Source organism: Sinocyclocheilus grahami, unplaced genomic scaffold (genome assembly GCF_001515645.1).
Source record: "Sinocyclocheilus grahami isolate Dianchi unplaced genomic scaffold, SAMN03320097.WGS_v1.1 scaffold1058.1, whole genome shotgun sequence".
Taxonomy (NCBI): Eukaryota; Metazoa; Chordata; class Actinopteri; order Cypriniformes; family Cyprinidae; genus Sinocyclocheilus; species Sinocyclocheilus grahami.
In genome coordinates, this window is record NW_015506237.1 from 126,760 (window position 1) to 152,564 (window position 25,805).

A 25,805-nucleotide genomic window follows, 5' to 3' on the forward strand; every position below is an offset into this window, starting at 1 on the left:
TGCTTAATGGATTTTACATAACATCTGTGTAATGTCCTTACTTTTAATTTGTTATATTATCCATGTGTTATGTGTTATATTATGCATTTACATTTCTTCTATGTGATATAATTACAGGACCTATATTACCTGCATAAAAAGTATATATGATTGTTAACTATATCTTAACTCCATTAAACTTTCATTTACTTTTATTCATTTAACAAATGCTTTTATCCAAAGATTTTCAAGATGGTGATGACACTGATGTAGGTACACTGATGTAGCATGCTGATGATCTGTATCAGAAGAATTTCTTCAAAGGAGGCAAAAGGATGGCTCTCTTGCCTCCACTGAGACCACTGAGTATTAACAACCCCCCTAAAGTGTGACATGGGTTTTGTGGGGAGTAACTGAGAATGAATGGGGGAAAAGTCACATGAGAGGAGGCAATGCCTCCATCGCACTATGATTGGCTTATCAGGCCAATCATGTAATAAATCCCACTAATAACTTTCATGCATGTTCTGTAAATTTGAGAAAAACTTGAGAAAAAATCTGATTGAATAAATAATTGTGTTAATGGGAAGACTAATTAAAAAGTAAACACAACCTACCCACTTAGATATCACCGCCTTATGTCACATCACATACAAATGTGAAATGACTTGAATATATTATCCATGATTTCTTTTAATTACAGATGACTGATAATCCGAAGATAAGTTTGAAAAGAACAGCTAAACATCAGTTAACAAATAAAATATACCTGAAATATGACATTTGTTCTTGGGTTATCACTATTTGGAATAAATGTAAACATGCTTAAAAAGCACTTGATGAGAAATATACTTTGTTTTAATAATTAGAATATTAATTACATGTTATTTAAAAATACAAAATACAATTCTATTGATATTGTAAGTAATGTTTAAGTGTAAGTGGAACATGAATTTACATCAAATATTTTAAAAAGCACTATTAGGGCTGTCAATGTAACAGGTTAATTTTTTGCATTATGGTAATTATGGGAAAAAATAACATTGCATGTAGTTGCTGATAAAACATGATGCAGGATGACGACTGACTGCGCGATGCAGCATATTAGAATTCATTTAAAATTAAAGCTTGATGCCCGTGTAGGTTTTTTTGTCTTTAGGTACAATATATAAGATTTTCAAAATAAAATAACCAAAAACTACTTGCACAGTGATATATATTTTATGCAGTTGTGTATTTATGTTATTCTAAAAGTTCCCAAGGATTTGTAAATCCTTTAAATAATTTAAATAATGACTCGTCCCTGCTCATTGTCGCCGATCAATGATGTAATATCCGCATATCCTCAGTTTCCGCTTGTAAAAACTATCAAAGAACTTATACAAGAAGTGAAAGCCAATAGAGAATGTGAATGTGTCGTCACAGTGGCAATGTATTTTGGGAATTTAGGTCACGGGAGCCACAGCGGAGACTGGATATGTGTACGTTGAATGTAGACGTTTGATATTATTTAATGTTTATATTATTCTACTTAAGATCGCGTTGGAGTGGTTAAGGCTCACTTTACATCATTTGCCATAGCCCTTTGCACGGCCGGTGTGAAAAACCTGCTTTATTCAGTGTTAGAAAGCTGAAAAAGCAGAGGTAATTCCTACAGACATTGATAAGGGCTACATTAAATACCTCTGCTTTTGATTAACGCTATGTTTATACAGTAAGCGTTAATCATTCCAACGCGAGCTTAAGTTGAATCATATAAACATAAAATAATATAAAATGTCTAATGTTACATTCACTACGGAACTCGGTTGAAAGTTAAACTGAAACTCGGTATGGTAAACAACTCAAATAAGATGTGTCTTAATAATTAAGCCCTGTAGATTTATTATATACAGTGGTTTGCATTAAACTGTAAGCCCTCACATCACAAATAGAAGAAAATCATATATGGAAACTTTATCTTGTGGCAGCTCGTTGATACCCAGCCACTTGTTTGCACGGATTAAGTTTCATTCATTCATTTATTTATTTGATCGCTTCCATCGTTGTTTGTTCGGCATCTCTAATAGTAAGAATCTTCAACTTGGTTCATTCAAGTCAAGGTATTTATTTGCATAGCATCCACAATACACATCGTTTCAAAGCAGCTTCTAGTAATTTCTGTTACCTCTATTGCTTAATTCTTTACACTGAGCAGTTTTACTGGGCAATATGATGATATATAACAATGATAAATGATCCACTGTTTGAGATCTAGCTATGTATTCTCCCCTTTAAAAAATAGCCGTGGTTTTGCTACTCTGACCAAAGTGTTTTAGCAGTTAGCCTATTCAGTACCACTTTAGTGAAGGAGACTGAATAATGAATATTTGCAGCCTCACAGTGTGATTTTTTTAATTTAAAGAGATTTACATATTAGTCCGTTTTATTCTAAGAGTATATAAGATGGTTTTGAAAAAATATTAATAGTAAGCGGTCGGCTTTTTCTGTGGTGATTTGCGTGTGTTTACACTGTGTGCTCCTGAGCGTGACCTAAAATATGGCGGAATCCAACGCGGCATGACGTAGATTCCCATTCTCTATAGAACGTTCCATTGCAACAGCAGCGCTCAGCAGCAGCCCTACGCTTCTGCCATTCTGGAGTGACAGCGACTCAGCACTCCACAAGCTTCTTGCTGTCGCTATGGCAAATATCAGCTGCTTTGTTTAAAAAAACTTACATTAAAGCTGAAATACAGCCTGAACGATGACAACAATGACGTACAATTACTAGACTAGTGATCATCAAATCCTTATAACAGTTTATTTTAAAGTCTTCCCTTTTTTTCACAAAACCTTTTTGCTCTCTAGAAACCACGTCAGTTTCGGTTGAAAATATTTTAAGTTCAAGTGTTAGTATTATAAACACTGAATTAACACCAACATATGAAATTAAATGGTTACACTTTATTTCGATAGTCCACTTTAGACATTCTATTAACTATAAGTAACTTTGTAACTACATGTCAACTATATGTCAGCTAATTCTCATTAATTTGTAACTACATGTCTACTAACTCTCAGAGTAGACTGTTAGGGTAGGTTTAGGGTTAGTAGAATAAGTTGACAAAGAACGTGTTAGAAGATATTAAGCAGACAGTCAACTAATACTCTACTAACTGCTAGTTGACATGTAGTTGCAAAGTTACTTACTGTTAATAGAATATCTAAAGTGGACTATCGAAATAAAGTGTTACCAATTAAATTAATGACAGAAAAATTAGGAATGTTGGACAATAAGTATATAACAGGAATATGACAGCTTGACAGTAAACTGTTTTTGCAGTATTGTCTTATATTAATGTCAGTTAAAGGAAGAATGTAAACAAAAACGTTGTAACCTCGCTAGTGAGAAATGTCATGTTGCTGCTAATTCATTTACGTTGTCTTTTTTTCCCCATTGTGATAACATGTATAATATGGACATGCATATGTGTTTTCCCCTTTTTATTTAGCTGTATGTTTGTATAATATATATTTTTGCTTTGGCAACATTTCACACAGTCGTGCCAATAAAGCTCATCTGAATTGAATTGAATTGAATTGAGAAAGAGAGAGAGAGAGAGAGAGAGAGAGAGAGAGAGAGAGAAAGAGAGAAAACGAGAGAGAGAGCACTCAGTTAGAGTTACCTCGCTAGTGAGAAATGTCATGTGAAATGTCATCAAAATGAGCTTTATTGCCAGGTATATTTACACATACGAGAATTTGTTTTCGTGACCGAAACTTCCACAGTGCAAAAGAATGACAGTGACAGAACAAAAAAACACAGATAATAAAAAAATAAACAATAGAACAAGTAAATAAGGAATAAAAATATACAAATTGACAATTGTATGTACAGGTATATAACAATAGACAGTTGTATGTACAGGTATATTATGTGCAAATTGAAATGTAGACTGAGTATGTGTGTTAGATAAATAAGTGTATGAGTGAATAAATAGTGTGTGTTCCACAGTTATTGTCAAGTGTTCATGAGATGGATTGCCTGAGGGAAGAAACTGTTCTTGTGTCTGGTCGTTCTGGTGCTCAGTGTCTGTAGTGTCGACTAGATGGCAACAATTCAAAGAGGGAGTGTGCTGGATGTGAGGGGTCCATAGTGATTTTGCCAGCCCTTTTGCTCACTCTGGATGAGTACAGTTCTTGGAGAGAAGGGAGGGTTGTACCAATGATTCACTCAGCAGTCCGGACTACCCTCTGAAGTCTTCTGAAGTCAGATTTGGTAGCTGAGCTGAACCAGACAGTTATTGAAGTGCAGAGCACAGATTCAATAATGGCGGAGTAGAACTGTTTCAGCAGCTCCTGTGACAGGCTGAACTTCCTCAGCTGGCGAAGGAAGTACAACCTCTGCTGGGCCTTTTTCACAATGCAGTCAATGTGAGTGTCCCACTTCAGGTCCTGAGAGATAGTGGTGCCCAGGAACCTGAATGACTCCACTGCAGTCACAGTGCTGTCCATGATGGTGAGTGGGGGGAGTGCAGAGGGGTTTCTCCTGAAATCCACGGTCATCTCCACAGTTTTGAGCGTGTTGAACTCCAAGTTGTTGAGACTGCACCAGACAGCCAGCTGCTCGACCTCCTGTCTGTAAGCAGACTCGTCACCGTCCTGAATGAGGCCGATGAGTGTGGTGTCGTCTGCAAACTTCAGGAGCTTGACAGAGGGGTCTTTAGAGGTGCAGTCGTTGGTGTACAGGGAGAAGAGCAGTGAAGAGAGAACACAACCCTGAGGAGCTCCAGTGCTGATCGTACGGGTGCTGGATGTGTATTTTCCCAGCCTCACTAGCTGCTGCCTGTCTGTCAGGAAGCTGTTGATCCACTGACAGACGGAGGTGGGCACGGAGAGCTGAGTTAGTTTGGGCAGGAGGAGGTTTGGGATGATGGTGTTAAAGGCCGAGCTGAAGTCCACGAACAGGATCCTCACATAAGTCCCTGGTCTGTCTAGATGTTGCAGAACATAATGCAGTCCCATGTTTACTGCATCGTCCACAGACCTGTTTGCTCTGTAGGCAAACTGAAGAGGATCCAGCAAGGGTCCAGTGATGTCCTTCAGGTGGGCCAGCACCAGTCTTTCATTACAGTCCTTAATACAGGTTTAGCTGATTTCAGTTTCTGCCTGCCTGTATAAGATGAACCAAACAGTGATCAGAGAACCCCAAAGCAGCTCGTGGAACAGAGTGATATGCATTCTTTATTGTGGTGTAACAGTTTATATTACTGTCTCTGGTGGGACATGTGATGTGCTGTCTGTATTTTGGCAGTTCACGGGAGAGATTTGCTTTATTAAAGTCCCCGAGAATGATTAAAACAGAGTCCGGGTGTTGTTGTTCTGTGTCTGTGATCAGATCAGCGAGTTGTTGTAAAGCGGAGCTCACGTGTGCTTGCGGAGGAATGTAGACACTGACGAGAATGAATGAGCAAAACTCCCGCGGCGAATAGAACGGCTTACAGTTAATGAAGAGCACTTCTAGATCTGAACAGCACATCTTCTTTAACACAGTTACATCTGTACACCACCTCTTTACTGTCTCTGGTGGGACATGTGATGTGCTGTCTGTATTTTGGCAGTTCACGGGAGAGATTTGCTTTATTAAAGTCCCCGAGAATGATTAAAACAGAGTCCGGGTGTTGTTGTTCTGTGTCTGTGATCAGATCAGCGAGTTGTTGTAAAGCGGTGCTCACGTGTGCTTGTGGAGGAATGTAGACACTGACGAGAATGAATGAGCAAAACTCCTGCGGCGAGTAGAACGGCTTGCAGTTAATGAAGAGCACTTCTAGATCTGAACAGCACATCTTCTTTAACACAGTTACATCTGTACACCACCTCTCATTGATGTAAAAGCATGTCCTGCCGCCGCGTGATTTCCCTGTTGATTCTGCGTTGCGATCCGCTCTGAACAGCTGAAAGCCTGGGAGACTCAACGCGCTGTCCGGAATGGCGTCTTTCAGCCAGGTTTCCATGAAACACAGAGCAGTAGAGTTTGAAAAATCCTTATTTATCCGGGAGAGCAGAAGGAGTTCGTCCGTTTTGTTGGGTAGAGCCAGATGGATGCTAGGCAACGGCGTTCTGAATCCGCACTGCCTGAGCTTCACGAGCACGCCGGGTCGCTTCATCACGCCGCAGCTCCCCTGACTACAATGTCCAGCAAAACATCAGAATAGTCGAAAACTGGGGATGTGTACTTCCGAATGTCCAGCAATTCATCTCTAGTGAAACTGATTGCAGGGATATAACTAAAGCCAGGACAAACTAACAAAAACTTAAAAACAACTGCGGAGCATGCCACGGAGGCAGCCATCAGCATCGTTGCCATCGCAAATTATAATTGAAATGTAATTGCTACACTGTTTTACTGATAAAATCTTTAGTGCGCTGACAAAATATGTCTGGGCAAGTGTGTCTGTATGGCAAGCCATTTTAACATTTAGCCCTTCAAACGTACTAGTATCTATTTTCATGCTACTAGTACTTATTTTTTAACTACTAGTATGTATTCCATTAAGTACTAATACTTATTCATTAGCTAGTAGTGCTTATTCTTTAGGTTCTAGTACCTTTTAAAAAAGATTATAGTTCTTATTTATTAGATACTTGTACTCATTCATTAGATACTAGTACCTGTTAAATTGACACTAGTACTTATTAGATACGAGTACCTATTATTAGATACTAATATTTAATCACTAGTTACTAGTACTTATTTTTAGATATTCATACCTATTAAATAATTACTAATATTTATTTAATACATGCTAGTTATTCATTAATTCATTAAAGTTATTATTCAGTAGATACAAGTACTTATTCATTAGATACTTATACCTATTAAATAGATATTAGTACTTATTAATTTACTTATTAGTACTTATTCCTTACATACCCTTAACCCTACTCAATACCTAAACATAGCTACTACAAACATCTACCTTACTAACTATCAATAAGCAGCAAATTGGGAGTTTATTGACATAAAACTCTTAATATTGAATATGTGTTCCCTAATCTAAAGTGTTGAATTGTTACTAGTAACGATTACACAAGTTACTAGAGTGTAATAAATAAGTTCTAGTACCCAGTGAATAACTACCAGTATCTATTAATAGGTAATAGTATTTAATAAATAAGTACTAATATCTAACGAATATTTGCCAGTAATATTTAAAAGGATAATGATTACTATTGGAATAATTACTAGTTAGAAAGTTTTTCTAAGTAATTTTGGTACATTTCTCAGATAACAACTGAAATTCTCAAAACTACTTGTTCAACCTCCACATCATCTAGTTGCTTGTTCACATCATAAAAGCAATTTTTCATTCTTTTGAACAAATTACAAATGTGTCAGGGTTCTGTCACTTCAGTCTAGTTTATTCTTGGTTTTGTGACAGAGCCCTGACACTTCTATATTGTCTTGTCCTTGTGTCAGCGTGCAGTCTCAAGTATCCTCGAGCTGTGTGTTCTCTTGTCTGCGTGTCCTGTTTCCTTGTTTCATGTTGGAGCATGGTGTCTTGTGTTGTCGCAGGTGGCTCGTGTTTTTATCGGCCGTGTGCTTTTATGTTATGCTGTTTGGTCTTGTGCTGTGATGCTTTGTGTGAACACACGGCTTATGAGTGTTCTCATTTGCTGCATGGTCATGCCTTGTTTTGCTCAGGCATATGGCTTGTGATTTTGTTTTGCTGGCTATGTGCTTGTGTTTTTGGTTAAGTGTTAGATCAACCAATGATCAACCAGTTCTCTAAAACAGCTCAAAGATGCATCTCATGCAATACACATACTGGTAAAAAAAAAGTATAGCCTGAATGCACTGTAAGTGGCTTTGGATAAAAGTGTCTGCTAAATGCATAAATTATTATTATATTATTATTATCTCATGAATTCAATTATGCTTCAATTGGCAAGCAAATATAGACAGAGCACAATGCATTGTTACAATTTCTGACAATGGAAGAACAACAAAGGAAAAAAACAGGGCCAACAGCTCTGCTCTAAGAAGAAGAGGAGTAAGGATGCAAGGTGGAGGGGTAGCAGTGGAAGAAGTAGAAGCCAAGGATGTAGGCATTAAATAAGGGCCACTATTATAGACCATGTTCTCAATAATGACCTTGAAAAGGCCAAGGCTGATAGAAAGGTATAAACAAATGTTGGGAGAACAACCGTGTCCTCAATCATTCAAACTATAGACAGAACAGGTATGTAATCAATCAATGTACTGTAATACTGTTTACAGTCAACTTGGATTTTAAGAGAGACATACACAATGTATGTCTCTCAGTGCAGTGTGTCTCCAGGACCGTACTGAGAACCACTGATATATTCCATACAGAAAAAAGTGCAATCTTGTGCATTTTCAAGTCATTGTCATGAAAACGTCTCGGTTACGTTATGTAACCCTCATTCCCTGAAGGAGGGAACAGAGACGTTATGTCTACACTGACATTAGGGGTCTCATTTTGGAGCCCCAATCAACACTGAGCATTACGAGAAACGTCCAATGACTATTGGCAAGTGGAATTTGCATGCCAAGCCACTCTCAGTAGATACGGGTATATAAGATGGCGGGGAGCATCCACTCATTCAGGTTTGTTTTGAGGAACCAAGAAAGCATCCAGCACCCAATGCAGTTCAGGGTTGTGGCACCTGTGTTTACTAGATAGGGAACTTACTGGAAGAAGATAAGGTGCACATATCTTAGCCAGAGGAATGGCACTGCAAGCAAGACACAGAGACAGTCCTCCTGCAAATGACCTGTTCATACCAAGCACACGGTAGGAAACCAGCTCCACCCGGAGATTACAGAATCTCACAAAGGTATTAAGTGTTGCCTAGCCTGCAACTCTGCACATGTCTGCTAGAGAGGCACAGTGCATCAACGACCAGTAGGAAGCAACTCTCCAAGTGGAATGAGCTTTCACTCCCAGGGGCACCTTTGTGTTTGGTATGCCAAGGCAATGACATGCACTAGCCAGTGGGCCAACTTCTGTTTGGAGACAGCCTTTCCCTTCTGATGACCTCCAAAGCAGACAAAGAGCTGGTCAGAGCATCTAAAGCTCTGGGTGCGTTCCAAGTAAATGAGCAAACTGCAAACGGGACACAGCAACACAAGGGCTGCATCTGCCTCCTCTAGGTGCAGCAGTTGTTGGTTCACCACCTGGTCCCAAAAGGGAGTAGTGGGAACTCTGGGCACATAACCAGGCCAGGGTCTCAGGTTAACATTAGAGTCAGCTGGCCCAAACTCAAGGCACGATTCGTTGACCGAAGCATGCCTGCAGGTCCCCAACCTTCTTGATGGATAAGAGCATGACAACCACAAGCACTATCTTAAACAACAGGAACTTGAGCTCAACTGAGTCAAGCAGCTCAAAGGGGGCTCTCCATAGTTCTGCAAGTACCACAGAGAAATCCCAAGAGGGCATGAGGCTCAAACCGGATCCTAATGATCCAATGCTTCTCTAAATATCTTCCATCCACTTCCTCATGATGCACTGCAATGACGGCGACATACAATTCAAAGTGGATGGGGACAGCCTTCGCTCCAAATTTTCTTGCCGGAAGGAAAGCACAATGCTGATCTTTGGGGATCCTCTCGATGAGAAGAACACCAATCAACGAACAGACTCCACTTCAGAGCATAGGCCTGCCTAGTAGAGAGGGCTCTAGCCTGAGTGAAGGTGTCTATCAGAGCCTGTGAAAGGCAAGTGAGGTTGGCTGCATCCCATCCAGAAGCCACACATGCAGGTTCCATAGATCGATAGGTGCCAGATAGTGCTCTGCCCCTGAGAAAGAAGGTCCTTCCTCAGGGGAATTCTCCAGGGAAGGGCTATCGTGAGGAGCATGAGAATAACTGGCTTTGTATGTTAGCCTTTGTTGCTAATTGGTTAGAATGAAAACACAGAAAGAGCTATGATTAATAAATTTAATATTTCATTTATTGTTTTTGATGTACAACATCATAAAGACGTGGCTGTTTGGGCTTGATTATTGGCAGTTAAGTAGATCCAGAAACCAGCCAAACAACCACAATACCATGACATCCACCACAGGTGCCTTTTTGGAAAGTATTTATAATTCCTAAATTAAGTAAAATTTCATATATACAGAATATTGTATGATCCTTTTTCCAACTCAGTGATTCTATTTATTTATTTATTTTTTTTCCTGACATGTTGGTTTTATATCTTTAACTTGGATGTTATAAGTTGCACTGAATAAATACAGCTGGATGAAACCTGTCTTCATATCAGGCTGCAAATTGTGATTATTTTAATGGACACTGATTCTTTTCTATACCCACTGTGTAGTAATCTGTGTCTGAGTGTCACGCTGGTTTATGTTTTCTTGTCTTTTATTTTGATATTTAATCATGTTTCATGTTCCTTTCATGTGTTTCCCTGCCCTGTCATGTTATCCTGGTATTGGTTCCTTTGTTCAATGTGTCATGTTGTGATTTGTTGTCATGTGTCTTGTTTCTCATTGGTTGGATTGCATCATGTAACCTCTATTGTTTGGTATAAGTAGCCCACATGTTTCCATTGTCTCTCGTCGAGGATTGTTCCCGTAATCCTCTGTCGGTGAGTTTATGTTTCTGTTCATGTCAAGTCAAGTCAGGTCTTTGTTTGTTTTTAATTTGAATTTCACTTCTTGTTCAATAAACTGCACTTGGCTTCATTACAACTTGCCTTCAGTAGACTAATCATTACAGAATACTCGACCACAACCATGAACCCAGCAGTTTCTCTCATTCGCCTTCTACAAGGTAACTGGGCCATTGAAGAGTATGTTGAGAAACTTTGTGAATTTTGCTCTCCAGTGGATTTTAATGACATTGCTCTTAAGGGTATTTTCCTGAATGCACTTAGTGGCTTTTTTCATTAGACAGTTGTCTAATGCCTAATAGCAGCATACCAGTGACTCTTGAGGAATATATTGACTATGCACTCTTGTTGAGCGGTTCGTCATTCACTGTGGGAACTGTGCAGTCTTACAGTACCCACCATGCCAGAGCCTGTTCACATCATGTCCACCAAGCTAATATCTGATCATGTCATGTTTGCCAAGCCAGGGCCTGCTCATGTCAAGCTTGCCAAGCCAGAGCCTGCTCACATCAAGCTTGCCAAGCCAGAGCCTGTTCACGTCATGTCTACCAAGGTAGTACCTGATCATGTAATGTTTGCCAAGCTAGGGCCTGCTCACGTCACGCCGGCCAGACCAGGGCCAGCTCATGCCACGCCTGAGTCCTATCGGCCAAGATGGAATTTGAGCCAAGACAGACAAGACTGTCTGCCAGTGTGATTGCCAGTGTAATGGACCCACCTCTGATGTCAGTGCGAACAGCTGCCATCCCAGTGTTCTCTATGCTCCCAAGACTCACAGCCTTGACACTCTCGAGCCCGGCAGATTTCCCTCTGTCTACTGTGCTGCCCGTGATGGCGGTCACCATTTTGTTTGACTGGACTGCACACTGCTCTCGAGTCTGCCCCACAGGCCTCTCTTGTCCATGAGTCTGCCTCAGAGACCTCTGCTGTCCATGAGTCTACCCCAGAGGTGGCGGCTTCTGCTGCAGAACCTCCAGAGGTGGCTGCTTTCGTCGCAGAACCTCCAGAGGTCTGCCCTGTTATGGCCAAGGAGGCCGTCAATGAACTCACAGTCTGCCCTCTCACGGGTAAGGAGGCTGTCCATGAACTCTCTACCTGTCCTGTCATGGCCAAGGAGACCATCCATGAACTCACAGTCTGCCCCGTCACGGCCAAGGAGGCCGTCCATGAACTCATAGTCTGCCCCGTCACGGCCAAGGAGGCAGGTATATGTCACGCTGGTTTTTGGGTTTTGTTTCTTGTTTAGGTTTTCTTGTCGTTTATTTTAATATTTAACCATGTTTCATGCTCCTGTCATGTGATTCTGCTTTTGGGTTCCTTTGTTCAATGTGTCTTGTTGTGATTGGTTGTCTTAGTCATGTTACTTGTTTCTCATTGGTTGGATTGTCATGTGACCTGTATTGTTTGGTATAAGTAGCTCTCATGTTGCCTTTGTCTCTCGTTGAGTATTGTTCCCGTAATCCTCTGTTGGTGAGTTTATGTTTCTGTTCATGCCAAGACAAGTGAAGTCTGGTCAAGTCAGATCTTTGTTTGTTTGTAATTTGAATTTCACGTCTTCAATAAACTGCACTGGGGTTCATTACAACTCGCCTTCAGTGGACTAATCATTACACTGAGAATGCAATGCATGTCAAAATAAGAGCCCTTCTCTCTGTGAAATAGTCCTACTCATAATATGTTTCAGCTATTTAAAGACTAAAAATTACTTCACAATTTGTGAATAGATCAGCACCTAGAAACAACCTCTATAGCCTGAAATGTCAGTTTAGTGTGATGTAGACAATTATCAATCGGAAGGAACTGGATGGATGTTCTGAGTGATGTCAGTCCACAATCTGACTTTTGTTGCAGCCTGGAAGTAAACCACACCATGTGGTTTCATCTGACCAGAGGAGAACTGCCCCCCCCCCCGACTGAACCTGATTACTCCCAAAGTTTAATTTTTTTCTCCATTTCTGTCACCCATGGAGTTTTGATTACTTGCCTTTGGTTTGCTTAGTTGAGGACACTTAATTTTTACCATCACTGTCAAATTGATAGCAGACACTTTTTGAAGAGAACTAAAATGAGATGGACAATGAACTGCCTATAACTGAACTATATTTACTATTGTCCTCTTTTTAGAGCTGCTTTACAGCAGAATTGAAATTTGCTTGCATTATTGACATACTATTTTCCTGCTTAACACTGTAAAGTCTGCTTTGCCAAAATTCAAACAACACATTACATGCTCCACCAGAGACGAAAATATTTTGGACCACTGCTACACCACAATAAAGGATGCATATCAGCAGGATGCAAAGCCCCAGAGCAGCTTTAGGACTCTCTGACCACTGCCTGGTTCATCTTCTTCCAACATACAGGCAAAAACTTAAATCTGCTAAGCCTGTCTTAAAGGGGTCATATGATGCAATTTCAAGTTTTCCTTTCTCTTTGGAGTGTTACAAGCTGTTTGTGAATAGATAAGATCCCTAAAGTTTCAAACCCAAAGAGATATTCTTTATAAAAGTTAAAAGTTAAGGAAAAAAAGTTTTTTTCCCAGTTAAAAAACTGGAAAAACTGTTTTTAGCCAACGACCCTGCTTCAGTGTGGAAAGGTCTGAAAGACCCAACAAACTACAAGACACCATCCCCCAGCACTAAGGCGAATCAACAACTTGCATAAGTTTTACTGTAGATTTAATGCTCCTGGTCTCACACACCACTGACCATATATCTACACAGCCATCAACACCTCCAGCAAACCCCCTCTCCCCAACTCCTGCACTTCAGATCAGTGAAGATGATGTGCATCAGTTCTTCAGGAAACAGAAAAGAAGAAAAGCACTAGGCCCAGACGGTGTTACACCAGCCTGTCTAAAAACCTGTGCTGACCAGCTGGCTCACATTTTTTCACAGATCTTCAACAGATCACTGGAGCTGTGCGAAGTCCCTGCCTGCTTCAAACACTCCACCATCATCCCCCTCCCAAAGAAACCCAAAATCACAGGACTTAATGACTACATACCTGTTGTTTTAATGTCTGTGGTCATGAAGTCATTTGAAAGACTGGTGTTGGCTTATCTGAATGGCATCACTGGACCCTTACTGGACCCCCTGCAGTTTGCTTACTGAGCAAACATATCAGTGGATGATGCAGTCAACATAGGACTGCAATACATCCTGCAACATCTGGACAAATCAGGGACTTATGCAAGGATCTTGTTTGTGGACTTCAGTTCAACCTTCAACACCATCACCCCACACTCCTCCAAACCAAACTAACCCTGCTCTCTGTTCCTAGCTCCATCTGTCAGTGGATCACCAGCTTTCTGACAGACAGACAACAGCTAGTGAGAATTGGTAAATTCACATTCAACAGCCGTAACACCAGCACTGGCACTCCTCGGGGATGTGTGCTCTCTTCACTGCTCTTCTCCCTGTACATCAACGACTGCACCTCTACTGACCCCTCTGTCAAGCTCCTGAAGATTGCAGATGACACTACAGTCATCGCCCTCATCCAGGACTGTGACGAGTCTGCTTATAGAAGCGAGGTCAAGCAGCTGGCACAACCCTCCCCACTCTCCAAGAACTGCACTCATCCAGAATGAGTAAAAGAGCTGGCAAAATTACTCTGGACCCCTCACACCCAGCACACTTCCTCTTTGAACTGTTGCCGTCTGGCCGGCACTACAAAGTACTGAGCACCAGAAAGGCCAGACATAGGAGAAGTTTCTTCCCTCAGGCCATCTATCTCATGAACAGTTAAATGTTCTCTGTGCAATAAAACATGTGAAATACCCAACTATCTATCCTTATATTTATTACATGTTATTGATTTAATATATCTTACATCTATCCACATTCCCTTGCATAATTAGTCTATAGCACATCTGTACATACAATACTGTTTACTGTCTCTTTGCAACAATTTGTAAATGCTGTGACAAATCTAGTCTAACGCATTAATAAATTACAAGTTATTAAAATAAAATAATTAATTTATTATAATAATTTACAATAAGTAATATAATAATTTATAATAATTATAATAAAAAGGAAAACAAGCAGATGGAATAGAAAAAGTATAGAGGTATAGTGTTGTAGGGGCAAAGTATTTGAATATAAATAAAAAGAAAACAAGTAGAGAGAATAGAAATAGACTAGAAAGTGGGTCAAGGGCAGATGGAAGAGATGTGTCATTAAGTCGTTTCTTGAAGATGGCTATAGACTCAGCTGCTCAGATGGAATGGGGCAGGTCATTTAAGGTAAAAGTCTGTGAAAGCGATTTTCTTTAAAAATTTAATTACAGGCTGATCCAACCTGGATGAAATTCATCATGGCAACTCATGTACAAGTCAGTACTGTGTATGGCAGGGGTGTCAAACTCCAGTTCCTGGAGGGCCACAGCCCTGCAGAGTTTAGATTCAACCCTAATTAAATGCACCTGATCCAGTCCTTCAGGCTTATTTGAAAACTACATGGTATGTGTGTTGCAGCAGGGTGGAAGTAAACTCTGCAGGGCTGCGGCCCTCCAGGAACTGAGTTTGACACCCCTTGGGTTATGGCCTCTACGTGCCTGTATGCACTCCTGACAACGTCTGGGCATGCTCCTGATGAGATGGTGGGAGATGTCCTGCCAGACCTGGATCAGGGCTTCAGTGAACTCCAAGACATTCTGTTGTGCTACTTGGTGGTTTCGGATCCTCCGATGCATAACGTCCCAGAAGTTCTTGATTGGATTCAGGTCTGGGGAGCGTGACGGCCTGTCAATGGCATCAATAACTTCATCATCCAGAAGCTGCCTATACACTCTGGCAACATGACGCATTGCCATGTACCAGAAGGAACCCAAGGTCCACTGCACCAGCCTAAGGCCTGACAGTGGCTCTGAAGTTTTCATCCTGGTACCTAATAGCAGTAAGGGTACTGTTGGGTAGCATGTGGAGGTCTGTCCGTTCCTCCAAGGATATTCCTCCCCAGACCATCAATGACCCACCATCAAACCGGTCATGCTGGATGATGTTAGGAAGCATTATAACCCCATGGCATCTCCAGACTCCTTCATGTCTGTCTCATGTGCTCAGTGTGAACCTGACCTGCTCTCATCCGTGAAGAATTTGGGACACCAGTGGCAGGTCTGTTAATTCTGGTGTTCTCTGGCAAATACCAGTAGGGCTGCATGGTACTGGGCTGTGATCACAGGAAGTCTGTTTCTGACAGTTTGGTAAGAAACATGTACACCAGTAGCCTGCTGAGATTAATGTTTTAAATATAACATTTTGAACAGAAATTATGAAATGATGGGGAGAAAATAATTTATGTTTTTAAATATGAAACTAAAACCACCAGTAGGTGTCGGCAAATTACTGTTTTAATGAATGAGTCATGGAATCATTTGATTCGTTCAAAAGGACTGTTTCATTCAGAAATGAAGTGTGTTTTTTATGAATGTAAATCAATAATTTGCTCAGCCAATTTGTTCAAAATGCTGATTCATTCAGGAACCAAGCAGCACTGTGTTGCTCACAGACAGGCGACTCTTTTTATTTATTATTTATCTGCGTTAAGCGCAGCCATAGATGCTATTTACGCAAAGTACAAATAGCCATCTACACTAAAAGGCTTTTCACACTGCGCTTAACCCCCGGTTATCGTCATTCTAAACACCGCTTTTAACCCTGGGTAAAGAAACGTTTCACACCTGTAATTTGAAAGCGGTGTTAGCACCGCTTTTTACTCTGGGTAATGAAACCCTGTTCTGGAGCAGGGTTAGCACTGCATTGCGGTGCTAAGTTTGTTCAGTGTGAAACGGAGCAGTGGTTGCTTGTTGCTGCTGGACACTTGGCAACAGACAGCCAATCAGAAATTGAGCAGCCAGGCTCATGTCACGTCAGTAACAGGAAATGCGCATCGTGTAAACAGCAGCCGGTGAGAGAAAAGTAAGAAATGTCAAAAGATGGAAAGCGTGTGAACTTGAGTGATGGGGAGACGGTATTATTCTTACAGTATTTAAGGAACTGACTGTAATCATCATAATACAATGGCACTACTGTATAAGTAAACACTAGTCTCTCCACACTTAAAAGAAATTCAAAGAAATATTCACATACTTTGCTCATTGTTTTCTTTCTTTTGTACTTTTGTCTTTGTTTTCTTGCCTTTGTGCGTCTCATGAGGCTTAAAACGGCTAAAGACCTAAGCTGCAACATTTATTTGTAATAACTGGCAAGTTATTCCGTTTATCCGGGGTTTAGGATGACCCAGGGTTAAACATTTCAAGTGTGAAAAGCCCTTAAGTGAAAATGGCATATTTTCTTAGCGACAGATGCTAAGAGCAAATAGCAATAGTTTCTAGTTACACTACGTACAAGTTATATTATCAGATTATATTTACAATGTAAAAAATAGTAATATTTTCTTTGCTTGCAATAAGAGTAACAGTAATTAGATGCTATTTATACTAGTATATGGTATAGTGGCAGATATTTGCACCCCAAAATACCTAGTACAACCCTTTACACTCAATATGCAACAAAAGCATATTGAGTGTAAAGGGTTGTAATAGGTATTTTGCATGACTAAGTATTATCTCATGAATACCTGAAGGGAGCAATTGTGTATTTACAAAGCACATAAAATAATGATACACTGCATTACACTTATGCAGCCACGTGTAAATGGATTTTCCAATGTCAGCATTACAAAATGTGTTTTTATTATTATAAGTTTACTCTGAATAAACATGCAGTTGACAAATTATTGGACACTTTTAAAGAATGATAGTTATTCTATGTTATACATATAATGTAACAATCTAAGCACAACAAATTAATGTATATTTTAATAAATTGTGTTAACAACTTTGCATTTTTTGGAATCAGTGGAAAGCAACACAAAACAAACAATACTAAACAGTCAAACCTGCTAAAAATCACCAATCTTATATTAGCACTTTGGCAGACATTTTTGGTGTTTTTAGCTTGTCAGCTGAAGTTGTAGTGTACATAATAGGGTTATAGGAACAAGTATTTCTATAATCTATTAAAGTGATAATATAGAGCAGTGTGAAGAACTGTAGACTGTGCAAATGTAGCGCAGAAACTGCCACTGTTCCTGTCGCATACAAATTCTCAATATGTCATGAAACATGAGTTCAACTTATATTTATTGGAATTTACAGTAATACAGATGTCTGAAACATAGTTTGTTACCTGCAACAATTCCTTAGCTGACCCTCTTCGGTCTACATCCATCTCCAGACAGTGGTTCAGGAAGTCTCGAAACACTGAGGATAGCCGCTCAGGATTTTGTAGCTCTGGAGTGCCGTTTGTTGCAATTAAATATAGGGCCTATCAAAAGGGAAGAACATTAATGTATAATTATAGAACAATAATTATAATAAATAAATTTAACACTGTAAACGAAGACTAATTTCTCTCTCACACACACACACACACACACTTTTTTCAGTAGTTTTCTTTCTTTTCAGCTCATTATATAACGTTTTATGTCCATACTAATAATTTATATTTTTCTTTGTAATTTTAAGGTAAATCTAATATCTTATATGTGCACTTTTACATTTAAACTAATTTTGGATACTAATTTATAAAACTTTTTTTTTTCATTACATCAAACATAATGCATAGATGTATTAATAAACTCTACCATTCATTATTTTTTTTCATACACGGTAATAAAAATACACTAATAATAATTAACAGCCTACAAATATTACTAAATAAACACATTTCATTCCTTTCTTTTAAACAGTTTATGTCTTCATATAGATGCTTAAAAACGTATGTCTGTATGAGTCGGTGTGTCTGTGACTGTGTGCTGCTGCTGGTCATCTGACCGCAAACAGCGATTCCGCACTACTACTCATGGTCGGTCCAATAGTAATGGATGTTATCTAGATTATTTTATATCGAGCAAAAAAATAAAAAATTAAAAAACACTGGCAATATTTGTAACAACTGATATTATGTTTTATATTTATGTCCTTTATAGCCCTGTCTAAAAATATTTGACTTTATAGAAATAAATATGTAAAAAATAGAAATAATGAATATTTTTAAATGTTTAATTGGTATTATATTAAAATCAGCTTATAAGGGCATTTAATTTATTTTATAGTGGATGCTACAGGTGGATCAACAAATCTTTGTCTGTATGATAGTTAATTGAAGTTCAAATGGTTTGTTTGCTGTACACATAATTAGAATTTTACCAACAAGTAGCTGCAACCTGCAGAAAATAAATACCTATATGAATCCTTTAAGAAGTAATTCACCCAAAACTGAAAATTCTATCATCATTAATCATGTCGTTCCAATCCCAAGTCAAGCAAGTACAGTTGAGCTTCTGCTTAAGCTCGCTGTCATGTAAATATGTGAATAAGAGTCTAAATTAAACCTGTTCATCATATAAAGTGATCAGTTCTCTTCAGAAAATTTGGAACAGCTCAATTCATATGGATTAGTTTTACGATCTCTTTATGAACTTTTTGAAGTGTCAAAGTGGTAGTTGCGTAGAGTGTCAATGGAGGGACAGAAATCTTTCCGATTTCCATAAGAATATCTTAATTTTTTTGTTCCTGAAGATGAACAAAAGTAAAATCAAATCAAAATGAAATTAAATCAACATTTATTTCTAAAGCGCATTTAAAAAAACACATGTTGACCAAAGTAATTTACACTCTCAACATTACCACAAAACAAACAAAAATTAAGAACACACCCAAAACAGATCACTACTCAGACTCCAGACCCTTAGGAGCAGGTAAGCAATAGAGTAGAGATGCATTTTCAGCAAGGATTTAAAATAGGGTGACCATATTTTAGTCTTCCAAAAAGAGAACAGTGGGTGCGGCGGGGGGGCTGGGGTGTGGTTGGTTGGTGGTTAAAGTAATGCCCAAAGTAGTGCAGTGACCATATCCCAAATATCAACTCAAAATATGTAATTTCCATACCTAAAATAAATATTTTACATTTACAGTCACTATTATGCATATTGATAATAAACACAGCTAAAAAGTTCCTACCAGTGGCCATCCTTCACAAAACTTAACATCTAGCACAGTTTTATCACAGAATGCAAAATGTTTAAATACAAGCATTTCAGTCAAATGTAATTTATGCAACATTTCAAACAGAGAAAATCAACAAGATGGTAAGTTTAAAAGTAGCCCAATTCCACCAGAAAAAAAAACCGTGGACTTCACAACCCTGCATCCAACACGAGCTGCAGGAGTCAGATTTAACTGATCATGGGTTGAGAGGAGAGATGACTAACAGATCATGCTAGAGGATTTGCTGCTCAACAGATCCTGAGCTCACTGACAAATATCTGATCTTTCTTTATACAGAACGTGCGTGATCGCTACATCGAAAGTGGAAGTATATAAAATTATATGCAATATTAGAATGTTTGCGGGAGTGGGTGGGACTGGACACAAAAATCACGGGAGTGGGCGGTAATGGTCAGAAATTCAGCGGGAGCAGGATTAATAAAACAATCCCTCGCAGGGCTCTAAAACAAAAATGCACACAATGAATGGCGACTGTAGTAAGCAAAAGTCGAATCCCGGACATTTTGTTAACCTATTTAAAACATTCCAACGAGTTGCAGGATCTAATATGAGGAGGGAGGCTATTCTAGAGACGTGGAGCTGCCACAGAGAAGGCATGATCCCCTTTAGTCTTTAATTTTGATTTCTGAACATGCAGAATGAGACTCTGAGATGATCTTTACGGTCTAGCAGCACACTGCCATTGTAACGGGCTAGAAATATACTCTGGGGCAAGACCATGTAACCCTTTAAAAACCATTAGCAAGACCTTATATTGCACTCTAAAATCAACAGGCAGCCAGTGCAGAGACTCCAGCACCGGAGATATACTAGAGCATTTCCTCGTGCCAGTCAGCAGTCTGGCCACTGCATTTTGCATTAATTGCAACCGAGCAAGCAGATTCTTAGACAGCCCCAGATATAAAGAATTGCAATAATCCAGTCTGAAATAAAAGCATGAACCACAGTCTCCAAATCTACAAAAGTCAAGAAACTCTTCAATTTGGCAATGCCCCTCAGTCTTACGGTTTGGAAAGGCATGAGCATGAGTAAATTATGACAGAATTTTCATTTCTCAGTGAACTATCCCTTTAAATACATATCATCAAGATAGTAGTGTGTTAAAGTGAGACGCTAATCACCATTAGCAACAGCATATTTCAGTGTAGTGGCAGTTAATGTTACTGTGTGTTGCTAGTAAATGTTGTCAGCTAATTTAAAGTTCTAATTAACTTGAGTAAATGAGCTTTGGAATGAGCAAAGTGACTGATAAAACTGTCATTTACACTTATTAGATCTTGTATTTGAGCATTCTCAAGCAGTTCAGCACAGACCGAGCACGGGGGTGTGCTGTCATGGTTAAAGAGTCCAAAAAAAGAGATACTCTACACAGTAGAGAATTTGCTCTTCTCTCAGTCGACTCAAAGTCCCAATCATGTCCCTGTATGTGCAAACCAATTCCCACAAGTGAGCTAGAATAAGCCAGTTGTCAAGAATAAAAAAGCGAATGCCCACTTTCCTAAGAGGGGCAAGGGCAGCCTCCGTGGCTTTCGTGAAGACGCGAGGAGACAGGAACAGCCCAAAGGGAAGAACTTTGTACTAATATGCCTGTCCTTCGAAGGCAAACTGAAAAAACAGCCTGAGTCTTTGAAGGATCGAGACATGAAAGCACGCATCCTTCAGGTCTATTGCTGCAAACCAATCTTGGTACCTTACACTGTAACATATGTTTGAGGGTTAGCAGTCTGAATGGGAGCTTGTGCAGGGCCTTACTCAGCACCCTTAGGGCCAAGATTAGTCTGAGCCCCCCACCCTTCTTGGGTACAATGAAGTAGGAGCTGTAAAACCCCTTCTTCATCTCAGGCAAGGGGACAGGCTTTATCGCGTCCTTCGCCAGACGGGACGTAACTTCCGCTCGAAGAACAGCAGCATTCTCACTTCACACTGAGGTAACAGAATGCCACTGAACTTCGGTGGATGCCTGGCAAACTGAATCGCATAGCCGAGCTGAACGGTCCTGAGGAGCTATCGGGAAGTGCCAAGCATCCAGACACCTTGCCAACAGTCTCAGTGGAACTACATTCAACATACCTGGGACAGGGTTCCCGCAGCTTTGCGGAACAGAAGACACAGTGGCAGAAGACACATGTCCTTCAGGGCACACAGTGCCTTGTCCACCAGGTCTGTCAAAGTCACTGACAAATTCAGGAACTGGAGGTCACCAACATACTGACTCGATGACTGACCTGTTGCATCAGAACATGAGGAGGCAGAGAATCTGCATCCGAACAGGCTCTGATGCTCAATCTTAGCACCTGGTCGCCGCACATGGGAGCTCCAGAAAGGTTTGTGGTAGGTTCGAGGACGCCGTGCACCAGACACCTGACACCAGCCGCCCCGCCATCCCAGACCCGAATGGGAGCCCCCCAAACACAGTTCAACCATGCTCCACAGTGGGGAGACACCATGTCCAACTTAAGGCCTATTGCATAGGGGTTCTCCACATTCAAATATGTTGAAAGTGGATGCTTTTCGGGTGGGACCCCTTTTCTGCTTACCTACCATTCGTCCATTTCCCATACACTTTGGCATGCGGATCCCCATCCCGCTTACCTGCCAGTTGTCCATTTCCCTGACCATTCTTGTGCCCTGCCCCCATCCCATGAATCCACTATTTGTCCGCTTACCCACTAAGGTGACCAACTGACCCCTGATGACCACAGCTGACCACTGCCCCGCCCTCGGGACCCCCCCATCCTATGAACCCACTATTTGTCCGTTTACCCTCTAAAGTGACAGACTGACCCCTTGAACCCCACTGACCACTGCCCCGCCCCATCCCACGAACCCACTATTTGTCCACTTACCCACTAAAGTGACAAAATGACCCATTGACCACTGCCAGCAGGTGGGATATATATCCACTTACAGTTTATTGTATGAGTTCATTTTAATAGGTTGGTGGGATGATTGTCCACCAAAATACTAAACCGATCCCATTCAATATATTGCAAGTGGGATATGTGTCCATTTGAAATTCATTGAATGGGATCACTATAATAGCTTATTAGGATGATTGTCCAACCAGTCTATTAAACCGATCCCATTGAATAAATTGCAAGAGGACACATATCCCACTTGCAATTTATTCAACGGGATTGCTATTAGTTTAATTGATTGCCTACCAATCTACATCCCATTTCCAACCTATTAAATGGGCCCCAAACAGGAGTGTTGTGGGCAGAGGACTTTTGGCATGAAACGTGGTACTACTAACTCAGGGGGATCTTATGCAGTGGTGTAATGTAACGAAGTAATAACACTTAGTTACAGAACTTAAGTATTTTATGGGAGTATCTGCACTTTACTTGAGTTTTTATATTTCAGCCAACTTTTACTTTTACTCCACTACATTTCGTAATATACTTTCACTCCGATACATTTCCCCGAAGCATATTCATTACTTACTACAAAATAGTCAGAAGTCAGAAGAACAGGTTTGACGAATCAGTGGTCTAGCGCTTGCAAGTTAGACTCCTAAAAACACCTTTGCTCATGTGCAAACAAGTGCTCACACAACCACGGATGATTTCGTTTTCCACTCAAGTTCGAGTCTGGGGTGTGCGATATACTGTACAGTGTATCTTCTGCGATAATATGGTAAGTGTTGTAACGATGTGTGATCTGACATTTTCGAGTATATCACCAAATCACACAAACAGAAACAGAGTGCATGCACGTGATTTATTAGTCTATTAAAACTCAAAATTTAAGGCATTCTAAATTGTAGATGGTAAAAACGCTTCTGTATGCTTTTTATATTTATACAATTTAATATAGTTAACTTAATCTATATCACACAAAGAGCACCATTTTTCTGCAGATATCAGCATGATAACGAATTGAATAATCATTTTATACAAGTTCAGTAAAGTTAGCAATAGGTGACTTACATTTTAGACACAATATTGCTTGTTTTTGCTCGATTTTGCCAACGAAAAATAGTTCCAAACAGGGAGGGGTCCAAGATGGCGCTCTGATCAGACGCATGTTGATGAGCTCCGCAAACTCAGCTGTTTATTTTGTCTTGTAATGCAGTTAGAAAAGCTTTTGAACTCATAATTTGTACCAGATCACATTTAGCCAGTGTTAAATTTGTAGCAGCTGTCAAAATGGGAAAATCCGAGAAAAGAAAAAGTAGGAATGGAACTCAAGCTGCTGCTAATGGTAACAAAACTCAAAAAAAAAAAGAGTCAAGCCCGAAAAGAACTTCTGATGGAGAACATGCATGACTACATGAGCCATGATACTGAATTTCCCTGTTTTCCAGAAACCCCATGTAAGTCCCCTGCCATCAATCAATGCAAGACCAAGAGCGCTGACACAACTGCCATCCTCTCACAACTTGGGGAGCTTTCGAGACTGATTAATAATCATTTGGATGCTTTGGAAAAGAAAAAAAACTCACGTGTGATCACTAGTATGAAAGAAACAATCAACGAAAATACCAGACAGATTTCTGGAGTGAAGGATGAGGTTTACTTTATGATTGCCGAAGTTAAAGACTTGAAAGTCACTAGCCAAAAGAGTCGAGTTTAACTGGCATGAACAGGAAAAATGGCTTCTGCACCTTGAAGCTTATTCACGTCGTTGGAGTCTCAGAGTTCATGGGGTCCCTGAAAGTGAGCGAGAAGATATTCGAGATAAGATCATCGACGTTTGCCTGCAGCTTCTGCCAGATGCGAAAGAAAATTAATCCTTTATTAGTCGTTTAGAGGAACATGTGTTAAAATTATTGACTAAATACCCAAATTCCATGCTTATTTTTGGTGGAGATTTTAATGTGGCTTTAGATAGCAGCATAGACAGATGGCCGCCAAAACTCCCTGACAATAGTAGTTTATACTTGAAAATGTCTATGCAAAGATTCTCTTTGATGGATAGTTGGAGAGAGTTGCATCCCTCTCAAAAGATGTTCACATGGAGTAATAACTCTCTCTGCTCCCAGTCCCGAATTCTGACAGTCCTCTTCTGACATTTTACCATCACCATTTTCTGACCACAACAGTGTCTTTATTCATGCCCATTTCCTTGTTTCTGATGATGTGTTCTGTTCTTACTGGAAACTTAACAATTCCATTCTCTCTTATAGTAAAGTAAAAGATGAAATCAATAAGATAATTACAAAAATTGGAATAAAGCAAGAGAAGAGAACAGTTACAGCTGCAATTGGGAATTTACTAAATACGAAATTGGCAAATATCTTAGAAAATTTAGTAGTGATGTGGCAAAAAAGAAAAAAACTGATGAAAATACCGTTATATGCAAAATCACTAATCTTTTATCTAAAAATATGGATGATTTACTTGATTATGAAAAAGCAGAATTGGCTGAATTACAGTGCAAATTAGACAACATATATAAACACAAAGCTGAAGGGGCGTTTATTAGATCGCGCAGGAAATGGATTGAAGAGGGTGAACAGAACTCTGCATACTTTTTCAGATTGGAAAGGCAGCAAGCTAAAAACAACCAAATTCAAAAACGTCTCAGGTTACGTATGTAACCCTAGTTCCTCGAGGGAACGAGACGCTGCGTCGGAAACACTAGGGGAACGCCCTTCAGGGTGACGGGCTCTGAACCTCGTGTGTAATCAGACCAATAGATGGGCAAGACGTCACGGCGGGTGATGTAATGACCAGGAAGCTATAAAAGCACGTGCGGTGAGACCAGCGTCAGCTTCTAGGAATGAAGCAAGCGCTGGCAGGGACGCCGGAAGTATGGCACCGCGACGCAGCGTCTCATTCCCTCGAGGAACTAGGGTTACATACGTAACCTGAGACGTTCCTCTTCAGGAACTCGAACTGCGTCGGAAACGCTAGGGGAACGCGACTGCCCACGCCACCAGACTTCTAAGTCTCTGCCTAGTGTGGAAGACTGCACAGCTAGGGCGAGAGAACAGAAGAGCCAGGATTGGCTCGCATGTCTAGGTCATAGAACCTGACGAAGGTCAGGGGCGTGGACCATCCCGCGGCGTCGCAGATGTCCTGCATGGCGACACCTGCCAGGAAGGCCTCAGAGGCCGCCACACTTCTAGTAGAGTGAGCCCTGACCCCAAGCTTCTGCTGGTCTGGATCGTAC

The 25,805-nt window shown here is 40.2% G+C and overlaps 1 protein-coding gene across 2 annotated transcripts in view; it reads right to left on the reverse strand.

The window, feature by feature from the left end:
* LOC107566210 (serine/threonine-protein kinase PAK 3) overlaps positions 1 to 25,805 on the reverse strand; it is a 181,367-nt gene that overhangs the window by 953 nt on the left and 154,609 nt on the right. For both annotated transcript variants that reach the window (XM_016251582.1, XM_016251581.1), the window contains one exon: positions 17,803 to 17,940. In XM_016251582.1, coding sequence (XP_016107068.1) covers positions 17,803 to 17,940 — 138 coding nt within the window. The remainder of the gene's footprint in view (positions 1 to 17,802; positions 17,941 to 25,805) is intronic.